The sequence below is a fragment of the Rhipicephalus sanguineus genome, chromosome 4 (assembly GCF_013339695.2).
Source record: "Rhipicephalus sanguineus isolate Rsan-2018 chromosome 4, BIME_Rsan_1.4, whole genome shotgun sequence".
In the NCBI taxonomy this organism is placed as follows: Eukaryota; Metazoa; Arthropoda; class Arachnida; order Ixodida; family Ixodidae; genus Rhipicephalus; species Rhipicephalus sanguineus.
Window position 1 is genome coordinate 186,735,831 of NC_051179.1, and position 26,829 is coordinate 186,762,659.

At 47.4% G+C, this 26,829-nt stretch overlaps 1 protein-coding gene across 1 annotated transcript in view; it reads right to left on the minus strand.

The window, feature by feature from the left end:
- Positions 1–26,829, minus strand: part of LOC119391915 (uncharacterized) — a 156,366-nt gene that overhangs the window by 96,014 nt on the left and 33,523 nt on the right. The window contains exon 4 of the mRNA XM_049415445.1: positions 2,862–2,947. Within this exon, the coding sequence (XP_049271402.1) occupies positions 2,862–2,947 (86 nt within the window). The remainder of the gene's footprint in view (positions 1–2,861; positions 2,948–26,829) is intronic.

Genomic DNA, 26,829 nt, shown 5'->3' on the forward strand with positions numbered 1-26,829 from the left:
CAGGAGCCAAAAGAAAAAAAAAACAGCATATCCACGGGTGAATGATGACGAGCTTGGGCGAAGCTCCTGAAGCAATCATGGTTACACCGTGAACTCTTCAGTGGTCTTGCCCAGCAGTAATAAAAGCGATACGCCGCTTTGATTACTGCTGCGCTCGCTTGGCGGCAGCCTCTCGAGCTCGCACTTCGGGATCCTGCAACATAATTGGGTGGACAGTCTGGGAGGTCCGGTGCGCACGTAGAGTAAGCAATGAAGGGGACACTTACGAAAATGGTATCTTTGACTTCTTCTACTAGCAAAACATAGCATTTTCGTAAGTGTGACCCTTCATGTCTTCAATAATGCATCTTGCGACCGTTAGCGGTAAACGTAATGTCTGAAAGTGCAGTATAATGATTTTTATGAATATTAGGTTGTCATTCGTGGTAGATTCCTGCAGACTCCTCGACATTCATCAGTGTGGTTTTAAAAAAGCACACTGCACAATCGACCACCTAGTACGACTCGAAAATACTGTCCGTGAAGCGTTTGTACACAAACGAAACTGTCTGGCCGTCTTCTTTGATCTAGAAAGGGCATACGACACCACCTGGAGGTTCGGAATCCTCCAGGACCTGGCTGAGCTAGGAATCCGTGGTAGGATGTTGAACCCTCTCAAAGACTTCCTATCTAACCGTTCATTTCATGCGCGTCTAGGCTCGACGCTATCGAAAAAATTCACGCAGGAAAATGGAGCACCACAAGGATGCATTTTAAGCACAACGCTATTTTTCGTGAAAATGAACTCGATCAGCAAAATAATACCGGTCAATCATGTATTCACTCTACGTTGACGACCTCCAGATAGCTAGCACATCCTGCAATACATCAACATGCGAAAGAGAGGTACAGTTAACAATTAATAAATTGGCAACATGGGCAGACAGAAATGGTTTTCGCTTTTCTGTGCAAAAAAACAGTGGCCATTCTTTTCTCTATCAAATGCGGCATACAGACAGACCCTATCTTACATCCAACCCAAATTGAATTACCAGTAAAAAATGAACACAAGTTCCTGGGTGTAATTTTTGACAAGAAGCTTACATTTCCTCCACACATAAATGCGCTAAAGAAAAATACATCCCAATCTCTGAACATATTGAAAGTCCTGTCACGCAAACACTGGGGTTCAGATAGGGCAAGCCCACTACAAGTTTACCGTTCAGTAGTACGATCCTCTTTAGATTACGGCAGCATAGTATATGGGTCAGCGAGACACTCATATCTGAAACGACTGAATCCGGTACACAATCTCGGCCTCCGCCTTTCAACTGGGGCATATAGAACGTCACCCCTAAACAGTCTGTACGTAGAAACCAATGAGCCACCATTGGCAGACAGAAGAACTATGCACATACTCGTATGTGCTAAAAATTCGTTCACTGCCGAACCACCTCTGTCACCCTATAGTAAATCAGTGCCCATCTAGAACACTATTTATCAGCAAACCCCAAGCAATAAGGCCATCCTTCTTCGCTTTGAAGAGAAGTGCCAAGAGTTAAATATACAGGACACATTGCCTAACATCGCACACACACCCAATGCGCTCCCACCTTGGTACTGTAGCCTCTGTGTGTGACTTCACGCTGACACAACTCCAAAAAAAGCAAACACCCCGCGAGCATACATTACAGGAATTCTTAGCACTTCAGGCAAAATATTCAAAATACAGCATTTTACACTGACTGTTCCAAATCAGCACGATACGTTGGAAGTGCGGTAATACACAATCATTTGGAAAGAGCAGTTCGGCTACCCCATTGCGCATCCATCTTTACCGCAGAGAGCTACGCAACGTCAACGGTGATAGAAAAAAGAGTATAATTTACACAGACTCATTGAGCGTACTAACAGCACTTCAGTCCAGAAGCGCGAGTGTACCAATAATAGGCGAAATCCTACACAACATAATAAGAGTTATAAGACAAGGACGTAACATAAAGCTTTGCTGGGTGCCGAGCCACGTAGAAATCGTGGAAATGAGCAGGCAGATGAATGTGCAGCGAAAGCACGACATAAAGAAATCAAGAATGTTAGCATCCCCTACAAAGACGTCACGAAATCAGACCGCCAAAAAACTCAGAAACAAATGGCAGCCCAGGTGGGAGTTAAAGCAAATAAAAAGTTCCACCTTGTAAAACCCACCATAGAAGAATGGAAGTCATGCTCACACCAGGAGCGTTTCAAAGAAGTATTTTATGTCGCCTACGCATTGGACACACACACCTCACGCACAATTTTTTACTGGCAAAGGAAGACAAACCACTGTGTGAGAGATGCGGAGGTGAGCTCTCAGTGAATCACATTTTTACTGTCATGTACTAAACTGGAAGAACTAAGAAAAAAACATTTTACCGTATTTTATAGAGAACATGTACCTGTTCATCCTGCGTTGCTCTTACGTGAAGACGCGCTGGTTGATAACTAGCATGTTTTTAGCTCCCTAAGAGAAGTAGGCATTTTAGACAAACTATAAATTCACTGCCAGCGCCGTGTAAATACACAGGGACACCTCGATGAGCTTCTCACTATTGAGAATAAGACTGAGGTCTTTTTAGCTTGTTGGTCTCCTCGGGGCCCTTGTTTAGACAAGCACTCGGCGAGGTATTCCGACATTTTAAGAGAACTATACCATGCGTTTGGTGCATGATTGCCTAAGTTGCTTATGCACCATTAAAACCAACCAACCAAACCAATGCAGATCGTGTGTCGTAGCCACATTGTTCGTCTAGAACCACATGCTTGGCTTAGGAACCCAAGGGCCACTTCTATAGTCTCCTGACTGTATACAAAAAAAAGAGAAAAAAAAGATTGCTGCTTACCTTTATTACACCAATGAGAAGGATAACTGAGAAGATGATTTCGATGCAGCTTTCTGTTATCATGGCTATTGCTACGTAATGGGGGTCTGTAATAACAGAAAAGAAACGTTATGCAGGTTAGCATGGCCTCAACGATGAATGTGAGTGGTCTGATATACAGGGTGTTTCAAGAAATGCGTCCGAAAATTATCAAAAATAGCAAATGAAATATTCGGTCGCTGTCTTCATAATAACTTTTTCTCTGGAGGGGGACATCTTAAAGGGGCCCTGCAACGCCTTTCTTAGTTATATTGGAGTAGTCTCATTATTGACGTATGACTGTTCACGAGTCATATGCCGCAAAAATTTTTCGAATCCGTCAAGTCCAAGTGGTGTTACCAAATTATAGAGATCACGTTCCGCAGCTTTCTCCCTCAACTGAACGCCGCGAGCGCGCGGAAAGCTGCGCGGGGCGTGAAGGGAGGGAGGTCGGAGGTGCGAGGATTTGCGAGGAGGCGCCGAAGAGTTACGTCAGCACCGGCGGCATTTTTTTTCTTCATTTTTTTCTCTCTGGGGTCTCGGCGTAACCACGTGGTCTGTGGCGCCACTTCCGGTCGGCTTGCGTGGCCGTCGTCGAGCGAAGCTCATCGCACCGTGTATCGCGCGTGCTTGAAAACTGCTAGTCGGTTTGGTAATGTTGGGTGTGCACCTTGAACTGCCGTAGTGTTTTCATCGCTCTGCCAACCATGGACGCAAACCTGCTTGCGCGTTTGGAACGAATGACAGCTGAGATGGGTTTCGACCCACACTCCGATACACTGCCTCGTCGCGCTGCTCGCGCTTGAATCGTGTTCAACACGGCAAAGCTGCGTGCACCCTTCTCCCAGTGGCGGTACTTCGATGCTGTTTGCTCTTCGAATGCGGGCGCACAGCGAGTGCGGGCTCACAACAAAGAACTAAAGACTAGAAGAAAGGATCGTGGGGCATCGGGCCGGCGCGGACCCATCCCCCGGCTGTCTGCAGCTACCGTGAAAATGCGAGTCTGCTTGGTTGCTGTGTCGCGGTTTCTCGAGAAGGTGACACTATGGGGAGGATACGCCGAGGTACGGCTCGATGACATACTGAACAGACAGCGAACGGGACTCTCGCCATACAGCGAACACAGGTATCCTAAACTAGCCGGCGCCAGCATTGTTATCGTAGAAATGCTGCACCGCTGCCTCGGTCGGTCGTGAGAACGTGCCGATGATGCAGTTTCCCCGCTGACGAGGCAACACTTGAACGGCTGCCACTCTCAACGGCAACCGGCGATGGTCAAAAGCAGAGAAATATTCACGATTTCGGCACTGCGCATGGTGAAGAAAACGCAACCACGCAACTACGAGCAGACGAGCTGTCGGTGAGACCGGAAGTGCTAATATTAATGTTTGTTTGGTGTTTTAACGGCATAACACAATATAAACATACATATTATCTACTTATTGAACTCAAAATCAACAACGAAGGTAATAATGAGGGTGTTATCGTGATTATAACATCAGCCAATGGTTGAACTGCCGACAATCGCGTCATATATTGCGGACTAATACATCATTTGTCGAGAGAAGAGGGAGCGATTTTCAGCTGACTGAGAATTTATTGTAAATTCCAGGCCGCTCGCTTCGCTATAATATTTGGTTCGCGTGTTCTCGGGAGCCTCGACTACCGATTGGCAGCGCTTTTTGACCCTGCTCAAAAAGTGTTGCAGGGCCCCTTTAAGATGACTAGATACAACAATGACGGCAATATTCAAATAAAATAATTCGATTAATTTCCTAGTTAGCGGAGACAGGCGGTCGGGACGAATGGGAGAATTGCTGTCCTTTCTGAGAAGAGGCCATCGCCGCTTTGAGATTTTGGAAAATCGGCCACTGGTATTTCGGAGTAATCAAATTGAACCAAGTTCATCGGCGAAACCGAAGCGCAGCTAGACCGGAATGACGGGGCTCTTCACGACGGCGATTGAAATCTTGTTCGTTCTTCCGCATTTGTTAACGTACGTGCCCCATACGTGCCCTAATCGCAAACGAAACCCGTACAATCACGAAGCGAAGTCGATCGATGATTGGTACAAGGACGCTCGCTCATTCTGGCTGTCTCGGAAGAGTATGGCAGTTGCACTCACATTTTATTATTCGCTAATAATAGACAGCGGCGCTTTTGCAAAATCTGAAAGCGGCAACAAGTCTTCACCGGAAGGGGTGCATTTTTCCCATTTGACCCGACTGCCTGTCTCCATTAACTAAAAAGTTAAATAAGTTAATTTCTAATTACTGTCGTGATTGATGCATGCACTCATCTTAAGATGCCTGCCACCACTGAAAAAGTAAATGTGAAGGCAGCGTGAAAATATATTTTCCCTTATTTTTGAGGATTTTCGTACACTTCTTGAAACACCCTGTTTACGTCACAAATGTAATAATAAAATTCAGGACCAATACCCTCATTGGTTTTCTTTCTCTCTTTGCGCAAAGCTCCCTCCTGTTTCCTTATTCCATTCCGAGAATTGGACCTTCATCCACATGCTTAGCAGAGCAATACTTTAGTTGCTGCAGGCAACAACCACGGTCATGCGTTCATATGCAGGCAACGATCAACCGTGACATGACAAGTCATCTCGATAAAAGAGCAGATTGCCGTGTCAGAAAGGGCTCATCGCCGACTAGCCTCCGATCGCGAGAACATCTCTGATTGGAAAACGACGCATTCAAATACGCGTGTGATCGGCCTATCCAGCCTCAAAATTTTGCTGTGACACATCCAACGTAAGCTACCTTCTGGATTGTTATGTTTCTAATAAACAATACACAGGCCAAACCTTAAGTAGCTGCCCTATGCGTTTTAACAGTCATAAGGCACGTGGTTCTTGTCCTGCTAGCTTACCATTATCGAAAGACGTAGCGCTTCCTGGTCATTCGTTGAGCAAAATAAAGGTACAATTTTAGGATCATGTTTCAGGTCTCAGCGTGAGAGAGAATTTGGAAAATAATATTGTCGTGTGGTTGTGACGGCAAAGAAAGAGAAACGCAGCTGGTAAATATGCAACGTGTAGCGAAGCGTTGGAAGTCTATGTAATGGGTTGCCCTCTCGGGCGCTCTCTAGTGGGTCGTCCCCTTCGGCTCTTCTCTGACAGCACGCTCCTCGCGCTCAGAGTCCGCGCTCTGTCTTGACTGTCGCCGTTGTGCTTCGTCGACTAGTGCCGTCAATAAACGCCTTTATAATTTGGTGGAGAGTGCTGCGCCGTCCAACCAGCTTCGGTCCGTTCAATGCCCCTGGCGCTTCGATCCCGTACCGTGCCCTCTACCATGCCTCAAGACGCCGCCCAGCAAACGCTTCCCCCTGTACCGACTCCATGCTCCGGTTCCCCCCGCATCCGCGACCCTCCTAATTCACCGGCGCGGATGGCACTGACGTGGAGGACTGGCTCGCGATATACGAGCGCGTGAGCGTACCCAACAAATGGGACGAGGCAGGAAAGCTGAGCAACCTGGTTTTCTACCTCGCGGGTGTGGCCAGCCTGTGGTACAACAACCACGCAACCGATTTCCTCACGTGGTCTGATTTCAAGACTGCCATCATCAACGTGTTTGGCCGACCTGCCGTACGTAAACTGCAAGCCGAACAGCGTTTACGTGAACGAGCTCAGCAGACCGGTGAGTCGTTTACCAGCTACATCGAAGACGTCCTCGATTTGTGCAAGAAGGCCGACGTAACCATGTCTGAGTCTGACAAGATCCGACACGTTATGAAAGGCATCGACGACGATGCCTTCACCATGCTGCTCGCCAAGAACCCTCGTACCGTGACCGAGGTGATCACGCTCTGTCAAAGCTACGAGGAGCTGCGCCGGCAGCGGTTGCTGACCCGTCGACCTCCATCACGCGACGCCGACCTCGCTGGCTTGTCGGCCATTTCTGATCACTCGGGCTTGCTCGCCGAGGTCAAGTCATTTGTACGCGAGGAAATTGCCCGCCAGCTTTCTCTACTGACCTTGCCTCAGTCGCAGCATGTTGAACAGCCGTCGACCACACTGCTGCCTCCCTTACGCCGCGCTATTCAACAGGAAATCGCGGAGGTCATGCCGGAATACCACCAGCCACCTCCGGCGCTTGCGCCACTCAGTTACGCGCAAGTTGTAGCCAGGCCACCCCCAGCGATCCCTGTGTCTGCCCCACATCCTTACGCCGAAGTCGTCGCCAGACCACAGGCCTTCCAGGCGAGTGTGCCGGCTGCGTACGCCGACGTCATTCCTAGGCCACGACTGCAGCCCACCATGCAGTCCTATCAGCCGCCGCCCCGTCCACCGCGTCTTGGGCCATGGATGGGACCCACCCCGGCGAACCGATGGCGCACTTCCGACAACCGCCCCATCTGCTTTGCGTGCGGTTGCGCCGGTCACGTCGCCCGCTATTGCAATCGCGTGCAGTCGCCTCCAGTCGCCTCAACCATGCCAAGCCAGTCGAGCCGCCCGTATTACGATTCACCGCAGCCTATGTCACCGCCGTCTCGCCCAGCGCCCTCTACCCGCCGTTCACCGTCACCACGGCGCCGCTCACTGTCCCCGATGCGGCCACGTCTGGTCCCACGCGACCAGGAAAACTAGTCGTCGCAGTCCACGAGGCAAGGGCTGCGACGCGATCGAACTGCGAAAGCCCTCAGCGAAGCCCATCGAACGTGATAGACGTGTTTGTAGACGGTGTTCGTGCATCTGCCCTTATCGACACTGGAGCCGCTGTATCCGTTATGGACGCAAAGCTTAGCCGAATACTGCGCAAAGTGACGACGCCACTTTCCGGGCTCTCCCTCCGTACAGCCAGCGCCCAACGTATTCACCCTACAGCGGTGTGCACAGCCCGCGTCATGATTAAGGACGCTATGTACGCCGTCGAACTGATCATAATTCCTGCCTGCTATCACGACGTCATCCTCGGATGGGATTTTCTCTCCCGCCACGACGCCGTCATTCATTGCGCACCAGCCGAAATAGAGCTGTCACCATTCTCTACTTTGACGCCGGAAGAGAGTCCATCGGCTGCGAGAAAGGTACCCGTCAAAGACGACATCAAATTGCCTGCAAACTCGTCAACGGCGATATCCGTCTACTGCGCCAGTCTATCCGACACCGTTGCACTCCTCTCGCCATATGACCGTATTTGCACGAGGAAAGGCTTGCTGGTGCCTTTCGCGACCGTTCAAATCACTCAGGGAAGCACCTCTATTTTTGTAATCAACCCCTCCCCGTACAGTGTTACGTTGGTGCGAGGGGAATGTCTCGGCAGCGTGGAACCCCTCGAAGACGCACAAGTTATGGACGAACCCGATGACATGCACAGCCGCAGTTCCAGTACGCTCAGTGCTGTTTCGATGTCTGGTTCATCACCCGCTGACGTGTTTGGGTCCACCATAGCTGACAACCTTACGCAGGTCCAGCGTTCCCAGCTTCTGGACCTGTTGGAAGAATTTCGCTCTTCTTTCGATGTCGCTCAAACGCCTCTCGGCCGCACCTCGGCCGTTACGCACGGCATCGATACTGGCGCCCACCTGCCACTGCGGCAACGTCCATATCGCGTATCTCCCACAGAACGCCGTGTAATCACCGAGCAAGTCGACGACATGCTTCGACGCGATGTTATTCGACCCTCCAACAGCCCCTGGGCGTCTCCTGTCGTTCTTGTTGCGAAGAAGGACGGTTCTGTGCGGTTCTGTGTCGACTACAGACGACTCAACAAGATCACTCGTAAGGACGTGTATCCACTGCCGCGAATAGACGATGCGATTGACAGCCTGCAAGGCGCCGAATTCTTTTCATCTCTCGATTTGCGCTCAGGGTACTGGCAAGTACCTATGGCTGACGACGCTCGACCGAAGACCGCCTTTGTCACGCCCGACGGCCTGTACGAATTCAACGTCATGCCGTTTGGGCTGTGTAATGCGCCCGCCACCTTTGAGCGCATGATGGATACCGTTCTGCGCAACCTGAAATGGCACACGTGCTTGTGCTACCTCGACGACGTCGTCGTTTTTGCTCCGGACTTTTCCACCCATCTTCAACGCCTACGGCATGTTTTCACGCGTTTGAGCGACGCCGGTCTGCAACTGAACCTAAAGAAGTGCCGATTTGCAGCACGGCAGCTGACAATCCTCGGCTACGTCGTGTCCAAGGACGGAATTCTCCCCGATCCAGGCAAACTTCGCGCCGTGACCGAGTTCCCGAAACCCACGTCCGTCAAAGAACTGCGCAGTTTCGTAGGACCGTGTTCCTACTTTCGGCGCTTCATTCGAAATTTCGCGACTATCATATCGCCTCTGACGAAGCTCCTCGGAAGTAACGGGCCCCTCCATTCATGGTCGTCCGAGTGCGACGACGCTTTCGAAAAGCTCCGCCGTTTGTTGACGTCGCCTCCCATACTACGCCACTACGACCCTACGGCTCCTACAGAGGTACACACAGACGCTAGCGGTGTTGGCCTTGGCGCTGTCCTTGCGCAGCGCAAACCAGGGTTCCCTGAATATGTCGTGGCGTATGCAAGTCGTACGCTTACTAAAGCCGAGGCCAATTACACCGTCACCGAAAAGGAATGCCTGGCGATCATCTGGGCCCTTACGAAATTCCGACCTTATTTGTATGGTCGCCCATTTGATGTGATCACCGACCATCATGCACTATGCTGGTTGTCGTCACTGAAGGATCCCTCAGGTCGTCTCGCCCGCTGGGCACTCCGCCTACAGGACTACGATATCCGCGTGCTGTACCGCAATGGACGCCAGCATGCTGACGCCGACGCACTCTCGCGCTCCCCCTTGCCTGACGACAATACCCATAGCTCAGTGTCTCACAATGCCGTTTCTTCTATCGACATTCACACCATCGCTACTGAACAGCGCAAGGATCACTGGATCGCCTCATTGATAGACTTGCTGACTGATCCATCGGCAACACCATCCACTCGCGCGTTGCGTCGTCAAGCCCACCATTTCGCCGTTCGCGACGACCTCCTCCACCGACGCAATTACGGCGACGGCCGCCAGTGGCTACTTGTAATACCCCGCAGTCTGCGTTCTGACATATGTGAATCATTCCACTCTGATCCGCAGTGCGCACACTCTGGGGTATCGAAAACCTACCACCGCATTCGCCAACGGTACTTTTGGCGAGGGATGTACCGCTACGTGCAGAAGTTCGTTCGCTCCTGCATCGATTGTCAGCGCCGCAAAACGTCAACGCACCTGTCGCCGGCAGTTCTGCAACCTCTGCCTTGCCCTGACCGTCCGTTCGGGCGCGTTGGCATAGACTTGTATGGACCACTTCCTCTAACGTCGGCTGGTAACCGCTGGGCCATCGTCGCTGTTGACCACCTTACGCGATACGCCGAAACTGCCGCCCTCCCAGCGGCTACAGCGCGCGATGTTGCTTCCTTCCTGCTGCACCGATTCATGCTGCGCCACGGTCCACCCCAGGAGCTGCTCAGCGATCGAGGTCGTGTCTTCTTGTCGGAAGTCGTCGAAGCCATCCTGAAAGAGTGCAACGTTGTTCACCGGAAAACTACTGCTTACCACCCGCAGACGAATGGCCTCACCGAACGCTTTAACCGCACGCTCGGCGACATGCTCTCGATGTAGGTCGCCGCCGATCACACCAATTGGGATGCCATTCTGCCTTTCGTCACCTACGCCTATAATACCGCCCCTCAGAGCACTACTGGTTTCTCCCCCTTTTTCTTATTGTACGGCAGACACCCGTCGCACACAGTCGACACAATCCTTCCATACAAGCCGGATCCGTCTGAGTGTGCGCCCATTTCTGCCACAGCCAGACTTGCTGAGGAGTGTCGGGAGCTTGCCAAGACGTTTACTACGCATGACCAAGAGCGGCAAAAGAGCATTCGCGGTGACACCACCACTTCTGCGCCCACGTTCCGCCCTGGAGCACTCGTATGGCTCTCAGTTCCTACCACTGCACCTGGCCTCTCTTCCAAACTGCTGCCCAAGTACGACGGCCCCTACCGTGTCGTCGAACGCACATCCCCGGTCAACTACCTGATCGAGCCCATTGAACCATCTTCGGACATGCGCCGTCGAGGGCGCGACATTGTCAACGTGGAGCGCCTGAAGCCCTATCATGACCCGCTCATAGTGACAAGCAGTTAGGTCGCCAGGCGGCTCCCTTTTTCGCACCCGGGGTAATTGTAGCGAAGCGTTGGAAGTCTATGTAATGGGTTGCCCTCTCGGGCGCTCTCTAGTGGGTCGTCCCCTTCGGCTCTTCTCTGACAGCACGCTCCTCGCGCTCAGAGTCCGCGCTCTGTCTTGACTGTCGCCGTTGTGCTTCGTCGACTACTGCCGTCAATAAACGCCTTTATAAACGCTTTATTGGGCGAACTTGCTCCCAGTAATATAGCTAAGACTCCAAGTGCAGCGTAAGCGGCAAGCACACACGTCGATCGTCGCTAATATCCTCATATGTTAAATGCATCGGCTTTTACGCATGCATTAGCGAACCTTCCAGCGTTATCGCTGGTGCTCGAGCTAGATCAAGAATTGGCTCGGTTACCCCTAGCCAGCGTATAACCTCGGCAGAACAGTTTGAAACAGTCGCGAAGTTCCTAAACATTGCAACGCGGCCTGCCATGAGTGGTGGTAACAGTTTCCGTGGGCAGGAGCGTAGGCAGAAATATTTTTCGGGGAGGGGGGACACCTCCATGATCTGAAGTGGGGGCAGGGCAGGCAGGTGTGATCGAGTGTCATTTTGTGCTGTGTATGCCATGGCAAAAAAAAATTCCGGGGGAGGGGGAGGCACGGGCCCGGTGTGCCCCCCTTCTCCTGGCTACGCCACTGTTTGTGGGTGAAACCCGATCACATAAAAATTGGCTGCGTATCTGCGTGCTCCCATGCAAATGTCGTTGAAAGACGATGGTCATGTGCCGGCTGTACTACATGAGTCCTGATCTCATCCGCGGCCACCCGTGATGCTGTTCGCAGAGCCACTGCAAGGTGGCAGCACCATATCGTCGGCCGAGGTTTTTTCGTGCATAGCGTCGCATTTTCAGCGCAGCCTAAGAAACACCAGGGTCTTTAGAATTACGTATATGTGTATTTTCTAGTAAAGCAACACATCACCTAATACTTACGTATTGGTGTTGCGCCTCAGATATGCGTAATATTTGCTTTTTCATCGACAACGTTCACAAGTATGAACGCAGCTACCAGTTAAAGATGGCTGGGCGTTCAGCAAGCGCTTAAACTTTTTCGGGTGGCTGAATCATGACAGACCGACAGACAGACAGACAAACAGACCAAAATTTTTGCGTTCAAGTGTCCCAAGAAAGACTATCGTCCTTAAAAATAAAGGGATAAGCACGCGTTTCAACACCCCCCTCTGAAGAAACCATCATCCCGATGCTGCAAGAGAACACAAATTCGAAGAAAGAAACGTAGTAGGATCGTAAGTTCAATGCCACCTTGGGCTTCCATTGACAGCATATTGATGCGGCGCAAAAATAATGTTTCAAGCCCACTTCGATGATGCATGTTTCCTGCAGCGGCGTGTTCCTTTTCGGTTAATATTGACGCCTGATCACGCACGGTCTTCGTTGATTCGAATGTCGCTTTGCTTGCTTCGACAGCTTATGAAAATCATGAAAATTATTCTCACCCAAGTTATGAAAATCAATCTCACCCACGTCTTCAATTTAAACGACCGTCATTACTCGCTCCCACATAACAGGCCGTTGAAATGCATCAATGGACCTAATGAACTCCAAGGTTGCTCGACCACACTGTTTTTGTGTGCTGCAACAGGCAAACGGTAAACGGGAAAGGTTGTGCACCCATATTGATGTAGTCGGGGGTCTGCCCATAGGACCGGGGAGCAGCCTGGCCTCAGGGAGAAGTAGAGCTCAGGAGCTGATAACAGGAACGTTTATTTACGTGACGTTTTGGTAGCCTGTAGAAGCCTTGTGGTGGCTTCTAGAAGCCTGTCGTAGCATCCTTGGAGCGTTCCGACGCTCGCGTAATAAAGCCTGGGCCTTCCCAGGATTCCCTGCTGGAGGAAACAATCAAGTCCCGGACAGTCCAATCAAACACGTTGTCTTCATCTCCGCCCACTAAGTAAGCACCGCCTCCTTCCCACTCCGGGAAAGGGAAGCGGCGCACCTGGACGACGGACGGTGCATTGCTGGAAACAGGCTGCGTTGTCAGGTGTGCTGTCAGGTGCACTCGTTCCTTGCCTCGATATCGCCGTCGGCGCAGCGAACGGCCAGCTCCTAGTCGGGTCACCATGCCACAAAGCAACCATACACACAATGAACGGATTACTGCGGCGATTCCTGAAAATTGACCGTGACGTCAGGTGTGTTGACAGTTGCAAGTATTTGCTTGCCTCGATGCGTCGCCGGTGCGGGTGACGGCCAGCTGCCGGCCGGGTCACGAAGTCGCAGACACCGCATAGTGTGGGACAGGTGCCCGATGAAGAATCTCCGGCGCTCGGCTAATCGTTCGGTGCATCTCGCAGAAGCCTGAACATAGCAATGCACAAGCGGCTGCCTCCTCCGAGCAGCCTGGACTGTAAATCGCTCATCTTCAGGCCATAAAAGCGTCAAAGTCAGCCAAGCGTGTCCAAGGCGATTGAAGAGGGAACTGCCACCCTTGAAGGGTTCAGCACACATGTGCAGTGTTGTCGCCGCATCTGCTGCGTTTCGGGGAACGTTGAGGTCGAAGAAAGCAGGGCTGATGGCGCCATACCATTCTGACGATCCAGCGGCGCCAAGCCGTGAAGTCCGATCATAACAATATCAAGAAAAAGCAGTGTACGCGTTAATATTCATCAATATGCACAAAAAATATTCCTTATTCTTGCTTGAAAACGGACGTTTAGTTGGTATTTGACATGTAAAGCAGTGTACACGTTATTATTCATCGTTATGCCAAAAAATAGTCCTTATTCTTGCTTGAAAACGGATGTTTAGTTGGTACTTGACATGTAAAGCAGTGTACACGTTATTATTCATCGTTATGCCAAAAAATATTCCTTATTCTTGCTTGAAAACGGACGTTTAGTTGGTATTTGACATGTAAAGCAGTGTACACGTTATTATTCATCGTTATGCCAAAAAATATTCCTATTCTTGCTTGAAAACGGACGTTTAGTTGGTATTTGACAGGTAAAGCAGTGTACACGTTATTATTCATCGTTATGCCAAAAAATATTCCTTATTCTTGCTTGAAAACGGACGTTTAGTTGGTATTTGACATGTAAGCAGTGTACCGTTATTATTCATCGTTATGCCAAAAAATATTCCTTATTCTTGCTTGAAAACGGACGTTTAGTGGTATTTGACATGTAAAGCATGTACACGTCATTATTCACGTTATGCCAAAAAATATTCCTTATTCTTGCTTGAAAACGGACGTTTAGTTGGTATTTGACATGTAAAGCAGTGTACACGTTATCAGTCATCGTTATGCCAAAAAATATTCCCTATTCTTGCTTGAAAACGGACGTTTAGTTGGTATTTGACATGTAAAGCAGTGTACACGTTAATATTCATCGTTATGCCAAAAATATTCCTTATTCTTGCTTGAAAACGGACGTTTAGTTGGTATTTGACATGTAAAGCAGTGTACACGTCATTATTCATCGTTATGCCAAAAATATTCTTATTCTTGCTTGAAAACGGACGTTTAGTTGGTATTTGACATGTAAAGCAGTGTACACGTTATCATTCATCGTTATGCCAAAAAATATTCCTTATTCTTGCTTGAAAACGGACGTTTAGTTGGTATTTGACATGTAAAGCAGTGTACACGTTATTATTCATCGTTATGCCAAAAAATATTCCTTATTCTTGCTTGAAAACGGACGTTTAGTTGGTACTTGACATGTAAAGCAGTGTACACGTTATTATTCATCGTTATGCCAAAAAATATTCCTTATTCTTGCTTGAAAACGGACGTTTAGTTGGTACTTGACATGTAAAGCAGTGTACACGTTATTATTCATCGTTATGCCAAAAAATATTCCTTATTCTTGCTTGAAAACGGACGTTTAGTTGGTATTTGACATGTAAAGCAGTGTACCGTTATTATTCATCGTTATGCCAAAAAATATTCCTTATTCTTGCTTGAAAACGGACGTTTAGTTGGTACTTGACATGTAAAGCAGCGTACACGTTATTATTCATCGTTATGCCAAAAAATATTCCTTATTCTTGCTTGAAAACGGACGTTTAGTTGGCACTTGACATGTAAAGCAGTGTACACGTTATTATTCATCGTTATGCCAAAAAATATTCCTTATTCTTGCTTGAAAACGGACGTTTAGTTGGTATTTGACATGTAAAGCAGTGTACACGTTATTATTCATCGTTATGCCAAAAAATATTCCTTATTCTTGCTTGAAAACGGACCTTTAGTTGGTATTTGACATGTAAAGCAGTGTACACGTTATTATTCATCGTTATGCCAAAAAATATTCCTTATTCTTGCTTGAAAACGGACGTTTAGTTGGTACTTGACATGTAAAGCAGTGTACACGTTATTATTCATCGTTATGCCAAAAAATATTCCTTATTCTTGCTTGAAAACGGACGTTTAGTTGGTACTTGACATGTAAAGCAGTGTACACGTTATTATTCATCGTTATGCCAAAAAATATTCCTTATTCTTGCTTGAAAACGGACGTTTAGTTGGTATTTGACATGTAAAGCAGTGTACACGTTATTATTCATCGTTATGCCAAAAAATATTCCTTATTCTTGCTTGAAAACGGACGTTTAGTTGGTACTTGACATGTAAAGCAGTGTACACGTTATTATTCATCGTTATGCCAAAAAATATTCCTTATTCTTGCTTGAAAACGGACGTTTAGTTGGTACTTGACATGTAAAGCAGTGTACACGTTATTATTCATCGTTATGCCAAAAAATATTCCTTATTCTTGCTTGAAAACGGACGTTTAGTTGGTACTTGACATGTAAGCAGTGTACACGTTATTATTCATCGTTATGCCAAAAATATTCCTTATTCTTGCTGGAAACGGACGTTTAGTTGGTATTTGACATGTAAAGCAGTGTACACGTTATTATTCATCGTTATGCCAAAAAATATTCCTTATTCTTGCTTGAAAACGGACGTTTAGTTGGTACTTGACATGTAAAGCAGTGTACACGTTATTATTCATCGTCATGCCAAAAAATATTCCTTATTCTTGCTTGAAAACGGACGTTTAGTTGGTATTTGACATGTAAAGCAGTGTACACGTTATTATTCATCGTTATGCCAAAAAATATTCCTTATTCTTGCTTGAAAACGGACGTTTAGTTGGTACTTGACATGTAAAGCAGCGTACACGTTATTATTCATCGTTATGCCAAAAATATTCCTTATTCTTGCTTGAAAACGGACGTTTAGTTGGCACTTGACATGTAAAGCAGTGTACACGTTATTATTCATCGTTATGCCAAAAAATATTCCTTATTCTTGCTTGAAAACGGACGTTTAGTTGGTATTTGACATGTAAAGCAGTGTACACGTTATTATTCATCGTTATGCCAAAAAATATTCCTTATTCTTGCTTGAAAACGGACATTTAGTTGGTATTTGACATGTAAAGCAGTGTACACGTTATTATTCATCGTTATGCCAAAAAATATTCCTTATTCTTGCTTGAAAACGGACGTTTAGTTGGTACTTGACATGTAAAGCAGTGTACACGTTATTATTCATCGTTATGCCAAAAAATATTCCTTATTCTTGCTTGAAAACGGACGTTTATTGGTACTTGACATGTAAAGCAGTGTACACGTTATTATTCATCGTTATGCCAAAAAATATTCCTTATTCTTGCTGGAAACGGACGTTTAGTTGGTATTTGACATGTAAAGCAGTGTACACGTTATTATTCATCGTCATGCCAAAAAATATTCCTTATTCTTGCTTGAAAACGGACGTTTAGTTGGTATTTGACATGTAAAGCAGTGTACACGTTATTATTCATCGTTATGCCAAAAAATATTCCTTATTCTTGCTTGAAAACGGACGTTTAGTTGGTATTTGACATGTAAAGCAGTGTACACGTATTATTCATCGTTATGCCAAAAAATATTCCTTATTCTTGCTTGAAAACGGACGTTTAGTTGGTATTTGACATGTAAAGCAGTGTACACGTTATTATTCATCGTTATGCCAAAAAATATTCCTTATTCTTGCTTGAAAACGGACGTTTAGTTGGTATTTGACATGTAAAGCAGTGTACACGTTATTATTCATCGTTATGCCAAAAAATATTCCTTATTCTTGCTTGAAAACGGACGTTTAGTTGGTATTTGACATGTAAGCAGTGTACACGTTATCATTCATCGTTATGCCAAAAAATATTCCTTATTCTTGCTTGAAAACGGACGTTTAGTTGGTATTTGACATGTAAAGCAGTGTACACGTTATTATTCATCGTTATGCCAAAAATATTCCTTATTCTTGCTTGAAAACGGACGTTTAGTTGGTACTTGACATGTAAAGCAGTGTACACGTTATTATTCATCGTTATGCCAAAAAATATTCCTTATTCTTGCTTGAAAACGGACGTTTAGTTGGTATTTGACATGTAAAGCAGAGTACACGTTATTATTCATCGTTATGCCAAAAAATATTCCTTATTCTTGCTTGAAAACGGACGTTTAGTTGGTACTTGACATGTAAAGCAGTGTACACGTTATTATTCATCGTTATGCCAAAAAATATTCCTTATTCTTGCTTGAAAACGGACGTTTAGTTGGTACTTGACATGTAAAGCAGTGTACACGTTATTATTCATCGTTATGCCAAAAAATATTCCTTATTCTTGCTGGAAACGGACGTTTAGTTGGTATTTGACATGTAAAGCAGTGTACACGTTATTATTCATCGTTATGCCAAAAAATATTCCTTATTCTTGCTTGAAAACGGACGTTTAGTTGGTACTTGACATGTAAAGCAGTGTACACGTTATTATTCATCGTTATGCCAAAAAATATTCCTTATTCTTGCTTGAAAACGGACGTTTAGTTGGTATTTGACATGTAAAGCAGTGTACACGTTATTATTCATCGTTATGCCAAAAAATATTCCTTATTCTTGCTTGAAAACGGACGTTTAGTTGGTACTTGACATGTAAAGCAGCGTACACGTTATTATTCATCGTTATGCCAAAAAATATTCCTTATTCTTGCTTGAAAACGGACGTTTAGTTGGCACTTGACATGTAAAGCAGTGTACACGTTATTATTCATCGTTATGCCAAAAATATTCCTTATTCTTGCTTGAAAACGGACGTTTAGTTGGTATTTGACATGTAAAGCAGTGTACACGTTATTATTCATCGTTATGCCAAAAAATATTCCTTATTCTTGCTTGAAAACGGACGTTTAGTTGGTATTTGACATGTAAAGCAGTGTACACGTTATTATTCATCGTTATGCCAAAAAATATTCCTTATTCTTGCTTGAAAACGGACGTTTAGTTGGTATTTGACATGTAAAGCAGTGTACACGTTATTATTCATCGTTATGCCAAAAAATATTCCTTATTCTTGCTTGAAAACGGACGTTTAGTTGGTATTTGACATGTAAAGCAGTGTACACGTTATTATTCATCGTTATGCCAAACAATATTCCTTATTCTTGCTTGAAAACGAACGTTTAGTTGGTATTTGACATGTAAAGCAGTGTACACGTTATTATTCTTCGTTATGCCTAAGAAAATATTCCTTATTCTTGCTTGAAAACGGACGTTTATTTAGTATTTGACATGTAAAGCAGTGTACACGTTATTATTCATCGTTATGCCAAAAAATATTCCTTATTCTTGCTTGAAAACGGACGTTTAGTTGGTATTTGACATGTAAAGCAGTGTACACGTTATTATTCATCGTTATGCCAAACAATATTCCTTATTCTTGCTTGAAAACGAACGTTTAGTTGGTATTTGACATGTAAAGCAGTGTACACGTTATTATTCTTCGTTATGCCTAAGAAAATATTCCTTATTCTTGCTTGAAAACGGACGTTTATTTAGTATTTGACATGTAAAGCAGTGTACACGTTATTATTCATCGTTATGCCAAAAAATATTCCTTATTCTTGCTTGAAAACGGACGTTTAGGTAGTATTTCACCAGACTTGTGAAAAACGCGCCTTACCTTACTGAGGCGACCCTTAGGAAAGGAAGGTATACTCGCGGACAACTTTTCTTGGCAATGAAGGAAAGGCTACGGGGGCGGAGCTATTGCACATGTACTGCTCCGCGAAGTAGTCCGGTTCGGCGCGCGCTTCGAATTTAGTTTTGGTTTGCGAACCTTCCGTACCTCCTGTGGCGGCCATTTGATTATTCGAGCGGCCGTCACAGGCTTACACAACCATTTCTTTGTGAAATTCGTTACAAGCTCCCTCGGCGAGTTGTCGGAAAAGCTGGAGGGTGACGAGCGCTCACCTGAAGACGAAGACGCCATTTTGGCTGTGAGGTGCACGTAAAAGGTGCGACGTTTTCACAGGTCCAAAACGCGAAATGACACCGCATAAAGCAAAACAAATATAAATATCTCATTGGTGCGCGCTGACCCTCTTTCCAAACAGCACCCCGTAGAAAATAAAGCAATGTTTTTTTTATTCTCACGCAGAAAACACGGAGGCAATTGTGGGACTATAATCTTCAGCGGTAGCACACGCGTAGTTCGGCTCTCTAGCCTTCCCTTCATTGCCAAGAAAAGTTTTCCGCGAGTATAGAAGGAAGCTTTTAGAATACGCTGGTTCCTCAAGGAGCTCCTTAAGATAAGGAGGCATGAAGGGCTCCTCACGTAAGGTAAGGAGCGTTTCAGAATACGGGCCTAAGTCTAAGTACGCCGGTGTCGCTGCATTTCACTCCCATCGAAATGCAGCTGCCGTATGCGGGAATCGAACCCACGACCTCTATCTTAGTAGCGCAACACCTCAGCCTGATAAGCAATCACGGCGTGTTGCATGCAAGGCCAATGTAAACGCTCAGTGCAAACATGTAGCTTAATTCTCTTTACATTTGAGCCGCGACGGGAAATGTACCGCCATCAGCTGAATAAAACACTTGCAGTACTCACGGTACGGTATTTAATATGTTGTGTTCCAATATGCTCCGCTGCAGTCACAAGTGGTTTACTCGGAAAGCCAGTGCGCAATCTCGAAATGAAATGTACAGCTGCTGTGTATTTGTTGTAGCTTCGCTTCACAAACGCACTTCTCTTTCAAATGAGCGTGGTCATTGCGTTTCACTCCGTTAATAGCTGGTAATACAATGTGCGACAAAGATTACTTGATAGTGACAGGACCGTGAAAGCATCGCTTAGTTCGGCGAACTGCCATAATCCACTCTTGACACCTCTGCTGCTCGCACTACTTCCATTGGGAGCGATAGAACTTGACGGGCAGTTTTAGGCTCTTCGTTATTTTAAAACCTTTGTGACAGTTCACAATGCAGCAGGGACGCGTGCCTGCTTTCCAAGACGACGAAGGGGTGACAGCCATAGCCAGCAAAGACGAGAGAAAAGCGTGGAGAACCCCGCTTGCCGTGCGCGCTATGAGAAAACCAAGCAAGCGCGACCCGTCCGAGCTTCCGGAGATTCCCCCTCTCTCCGCTGGGGTGGCGGAAGGCGCTACACAAACTTGAGCCTGGGAGGCCTATGCCTCTGATCCTGGAGGCCAAGCAAAACCACGTTAGGTGTAGAAAGCTTTTGCACTGGGGTAGGGCAGGACAGACACATCGACTGAAGAAAAGATGACTTTCGCATTCGAGTCGGCTTAGTCTATTGCATAAGGGATCCTGTGAACATTTTAACGAATGATGGGACTTACTCTCGGAGACGTGCTTCCCGCAAACGTAGTCACGACCAAAAGTGCGAAGAGCTGGGCTTGTTGGTTGTACATGATTAGAAAAAACTGCGCAAAACCACAGGACACACAGGAAGGCTGTGTGCGTTCCCTTCCTGTGTGTCCTGTGGCTTTGCGCTGTTTTTTCTAATCAGTAGTCACGACGCGTGAGCTTTCGATCTTTCCTTGGCATGGCACGAGCCCACACTTCCAACCTCACAGGGTCACTAGGGAGTATCAAGGTAAGTATCTTCTCCTTAGGAAAACTTGTTGGGCTAGTTGGTACACTCCTACTGAAACACAAAAAAAGGCGCGTACCATCGAGGAAGAATTTAAGCGCACTTTAGCCCTTTTCTGTTCTCTGTTAAAGGAGCACTGACACAAAATTTCGAAGGAGAGATAATGAGTGAAATAGATGTATGTGGAGCCATACACAACGTCTACGAAATATCAAGGGCTAATATAGCCTAGAAAATATTTAAAATCAATTTTAAAGTGCATGCTGCGCTACTGAGCGAGATGCGAGCACCTCGCGACGCCGACATCAACGCGGCGGATATGTAAACAAACCTACGTCACGAGTTTGTGTTGGCTGGTTGCTGGTTCTGCCCTTGCGCTTGTGCGCTTGTGCTACCTGCCATTTCTTCCTCCGTGCCTGTGGCTTTGCGTGTGCTGGTTATGCTCCCTTCCGTGCCATTTGGCAGATGTTATGGCCCGCTCACGCTAGCGGCAAGCCTGCCGCAACGGCGTGGTGCCGCAGAACATTGGCCGTCGCCACACGCGCGAGAGCTGTCCAACGTGCACGGCAAGCATCTCCGGCGAGGCATTCGCGCCTCCGAAAAACATGGCCGTACTGCCAAAAGCGGTTGTCGTCCACTTCGAATCTATCAAGTGGCCGCCGTGCGCTCTGTAGCGTGTAAGCTCCGAACTGATGCTTCCATTCGCTTTAGATTCATGTCCTTAAGCTTCGACAGCAATGTATTCGTCCAGATTCGGCGCCGTTTTTGAGAGCCATAGTAAAAAAAAATGCCCCCACCTCCCCGAAGGGAATCGTGAGGAAATGCGAATGCATTCATTGCGCCGAGAGTACACGGCGCAGTAACTTTAATGGCGTAAATTAATGACGAGACGAGGATTTGTACCGTAACCATTTATTTACACATTCATCAGCACCTGTTTGTGTTGTCATTGTACCTGACGGCCATAATCTCAGCCTTGTGGCCGCCGTTGGCGTTTCACAGCGGCGTCTTGAGCACACATTTCTTCTTGAGAGGCGCCCAGACAGCGGACGGGAGAGTGGGGCGCAGGGAGGAGAGAGAGCGAACGGCGAGAGAAGGAGCGGCGAAGCACTGCACCCAATGCCACCTAGAAGAGCGGTGCGGAGCCGGCGCGCGCCCGCGCAAACCGCGGTGAGGAGGCGGAGCGCGCGCAGTCACGTGGGGTGCGACGTCGCTGCGCCGTTGCTACAGACGCTCCTCCCCGCTCCTCGCGCCGTTGCTATGGGACGGCGGATTCAGGGTCGCTTATAAAGTGCATTCGCACTTAAAAATTGGCCGCGTATCTGCGTGCTTCGCTGCAAATGTCGTCTAAAGACGATTGAAGAGGCACTGCGTGAGATATGGACGCCATCTGTCAATACGACGGGAAACATGAGTGCTGTGTTGCGGGCTGGTAGTCCCGGCGCAGCGGCAGGCGAAGACCGGCGGTGACCAACGCGACCAGTGGGGACGCCGGCCAGCCCGAACACGCTGTTTGGCGCGATGCGCCGAAGGAGAAGAAACGTCCGCACTCAACGAGTACTCTCCACAAACTCTCTTATTTACACGTCGCCTGGGTAAAAGAGGAATGCCAGAGCGGCGCCCCCTGTCATTCGTACAATGCAATACTGAACCGAAACCAAAACACAACATGAGCTTGTGCAGAGGGCACGGAGGAAGACAAGTTTCAGCGCAGTCGCATTTTCAGCGAGCTTAAGAAAGTAGGGTCTTTAAAATTGCGTATCTGTGTATTTTCTATTAAAGGAACACATCATCTAATACTTAGCTAATGATGTTGCGCCTCAGATATGCGCAATATTTACTTTTTGATCGACAACGTTCACAAGTATGAACAGCCGTACCAGTTCAAGACGGGTGGGCGGTAAGCAAGTGGTTCAACTTTGGCCGAGTGGCTGAATCGGGTGACGTGCCGACAAACAGAAAGACAGACAGACAGAAAGACAGACCAAAATTTCTGCGTTTAAGTTCCCCAAGAAAGACTATCGTCTTTAATAATCGATGCTGTAGAGTTAACGAGTCGAAATGTGCGCTTCCGAATGCTCGGAGCACATAGATTACGCGTTTGTTAGTTGTTTCTAATCCTCCATAGGTGGCGCCACTTGACCTAGTGCCACCTTGGGGACACTTTATTTGGTTTTACGCGACGTCTTTTTTAATGCCGGACAAACTAAAACGCTCTATTGACTGCTCGAACCATGCCTGGCAACGACACGGACGACGTCCGCACTTCTAGCGTGAAAAACGCGGATCAAAAAGCGTCCCGCGTCAGACGAACTGGCGTAGCAGACGAACCGTAAACTCGCGCGTCGCCTACGTCACAATTTTGCGTGGTCACGTGGCCAGCTGTGTTTACCCGTCCTCCGGAAGTAGTGCTGCCTAGCTCGGTGCTCTTTGAAACCGAAACTGCAACTGGGCGCTCTAAAAAGGTATCTAAATAAATAACCGTCGTGCACTCGCGCAAACGAGGTTCACAGCCGTTATAAGTGAATCATAAGCTATCTATTGCAACAAAAAAACAAGATGCAAAATTTTTGTGTCAGTGCTACTTTAAATTCTTCCTGATGGTACGCGTCTTTTTTGTATTTCAGTACCTTCTCCTTGCAAGATGCGTACCCACTGGTGCAGTCCGGCACGACACGTTTCTGCCCCATCCTAAAGGAGCACTGGTGGAAATTTGCAAAGTGCTCTCCTTTGTTCACGGAGCAATACTTCTTTTTCCGTGCTAGTGTTGCAGCGTGAAAAGCGCGCGCAAAGATCGGGAAATCAGCGCCGCCGGCACAACGCGGAGGCCACTGAGCGCGCTAAAGAGACAGAAAGCCAGCAAATCGCGAAGAAATGCACGACAGCTTGCCGGCACGAATGGGGAATTTTCTTCCTAGGCCACCTAAGCAAGCGTGCGCACAACATGCGAGCGAGGAGTGAGGGGCCCGTGCTTTCGGCAGACGTTGCCTGCTTAGGGGCCACAACTAGTAGTTCGTTTCAAGCGCTGTACGGACTATAATTCGGGCAGTATCTATTAGTAACTGCAGCTAAAACATCTGTCACATCTACCAATTGATGTTACAGAGCGAAATCTGAGAAATTTTACAACGTAGGAGACGGTACCACTGTAGCATGTAAACGACGGCAACACGCCGGAAGCGTCATCTGTCGTGCTGCGGCGAAAACCGCACTTTCTCCGTGATACTACAGCACGGCCCTCGCACGCTGCGGCGGCCGAGCAGTTTCTCTTCCTCAAATACTTCTTCCTTCATGTCCAGGGGCGTTCTAGCTGTATTCAGCTCCCTCACTTGCCTTGCGTTTCAAGGTGTATGTTCGCCATTAATGCGTTGATTAAGACTGTGAATCACCTGTAGCACATACCCGCATAACATGAGCTGTGGTATGCCGGCATGTACCACACGTGACTGAGGGAAAGAACTTCAGGACGTTCGCGATAGGCGTTTCGCGTTATTCATGACATGACCAGTGAATCGTGTTCGTCATACACTGATCCCCTGATATGCCAATTTTGGTATATTAGAAGGTATGCAGACAACCAGGAGAGTGCCCAGACGTAGCGGATAGATAGATAGATAGATAGATAGATAGATAGATAGATAGATAGATAGATAGATAGATAGATAGATAGATAGATAGATAGATAGATAGATAGATAGATAGAGAGAAGCGGCCAAAGTGCCTGAGGTTGGCTAAGAAATTATTCGCATTTGAAGTCTAAGGGTTCGTGTGAGAATCGAACCCCGGCCGTCTGCATGGCAAGCAGGTATTCTACCGCAGAGCGAAGCTATTTCTTGAACCTGCGTCGGAACAAAACGCTTTATGAATGTCATGTAGTGGATGGAGTCTCCTTAACGAATGCAATATCGCTTGTCCGAAGCGTAGAATCGCGCCAGGCGTCAAAACATGTGAATTGCGCAACGAGTGGGTGTTGCGCAAACATAGCAAGCGCCTGGTGCTCTCGGCCCCGCGAAAGCTGAGCGGTCTATGCAGCCGGATCAACCGGCATGCCCAGAGAAGGGCCACATGTGGCACAAACCATGCTTCGAAGTTCTTGCGTTGCGCCACACGTGTGATCTATCGCATCCCTTTATCGTGCGGCAAAGCATACATCGGCCAAACTGGCTGTTGGAATAACGATCGCCTCAGAGAACACATGGCCTCCCTTCCCATGAGTGACGGTGCTCATCTGCCGAGCCGCTGTAGGCAGTGCAGGTGCACTCGTGCTTTTGAAAGCACTAGTGTTTTGGGCAGGGACAGGACAAAGAACAAAATGGAAATTTTAGAGGCTTTTTACGTAAAAAACGGGGTAATGACTGTGTCAGTGACACGTCAGTGCATACATCTGACAAAGAGATGACCTTTCTGAACGCGATTATTACTAGCTAAGTTGTTCGATTATTTTTCGTTTTAGGCGAAGCATGGTTGCTCACGCATGCGCAAAGTGGTTGCCGGTAGGTTTAAATAAGCCTTTCAAGCGCGGTTTTTTCTGTTCAGTTGTAAGTGCCAGCCTGTCCCGTCGACTTCTTTTCGCTGTGTCCTGTGTTATCTTTTGTGACTATGTACCAACTAGCCCAGTCCAACGCCTTGATTTTCTAAAGGTCCACCTATTACAAAGCTCTCAGAAATATCTCATCGCCATCATCAGCAAGAGCATCAACAAAGTGAACAGCTGCGTAGGTTAGGGTGTTGCCTTACGGACGTGCAGTGGGCCGTTCGCTTATCCGCAAAAGGAATAATTATGGCGTAGTGGGCACTTAAGAACTGTATTTGCAGTAGACATTCTAGGATACCTTGAAACAGCCAATGTTACGCATATAGACGTTTGTTTTCTAGTGGCACAGTTAAGGCATGCACCGAGAACCGAAGCAGGCTAGCAGTTGAGAAGGCGATGCGCACGGGGCCCGATTACGCTGTCGTGTTCTACTCTTGAAGGCGAAGCTCAAGCGTTCCCAAGTTTTCATTCACATTGTTGGCCCTAACATATTCTCAGAACTTTTCCGAATATATGTTGTTTTGGGTACGTAATCTTGGTCAACAGCATACGCAGTTTCGTTGAGTTTCCTAGCTTTAGAAAGATAATTGGTATTTTCTTTGTAGGAGGTTAAGTTGACGATGATTGGCATGTTGCTCATTGCATTATAGCGACCTATACGATGCACTCTATCCAATGACTGAAATTCTAAACCCAAGTTTTTTTACTGATGCTTTTGAGCAATAGTTCAGACTGATCCCACGTTTCTGCTTCAGACTCGTCGACCCCATAAGAGACCAGGCTGTTTCTCTGGCTTTTATTTTCTGAGTCAACGCGCTTGTCGTGCAGCTGTTTAGCTGCTTTGTGATCGATCTAACAGTGCTTTGTTGCGCATTAAAATTTCTTTGATCGCTGTAATCTGACCATCTGTCCGACGTAGCAGTCACACGTAGCCACACATAGTCACACGCGACGTTGCTCGTAGCAGCAACTTCGGAAAGGGGGAGGTGTTTAAAGAATCGCAGAATAACCGTAAAACCACGGGCACCAAGTCACGCTACCGCTATTGGCCACGAGATCGAGCGGAGTCGCCGCCTGGCAGCTACTGGCTGAAGTGCGCCTAGTGTGGATTGCTCCCTGCGTCGTCTGCTAGCCACGTCGTGTTTGTATGTGCGCGTACGTCCTGCACGTTCCCAAAGGGTGGTTTGTTCTGTTACGTTAGCGCGAGTTTAACTGCTCGTACGTATACCTAACATGGTGTACAAAAACAAATTGGCTTGCTCGCCTGCATGCGCATTGTATAATAGGATCAGTAAGTGCGACTTTCTAGAGGG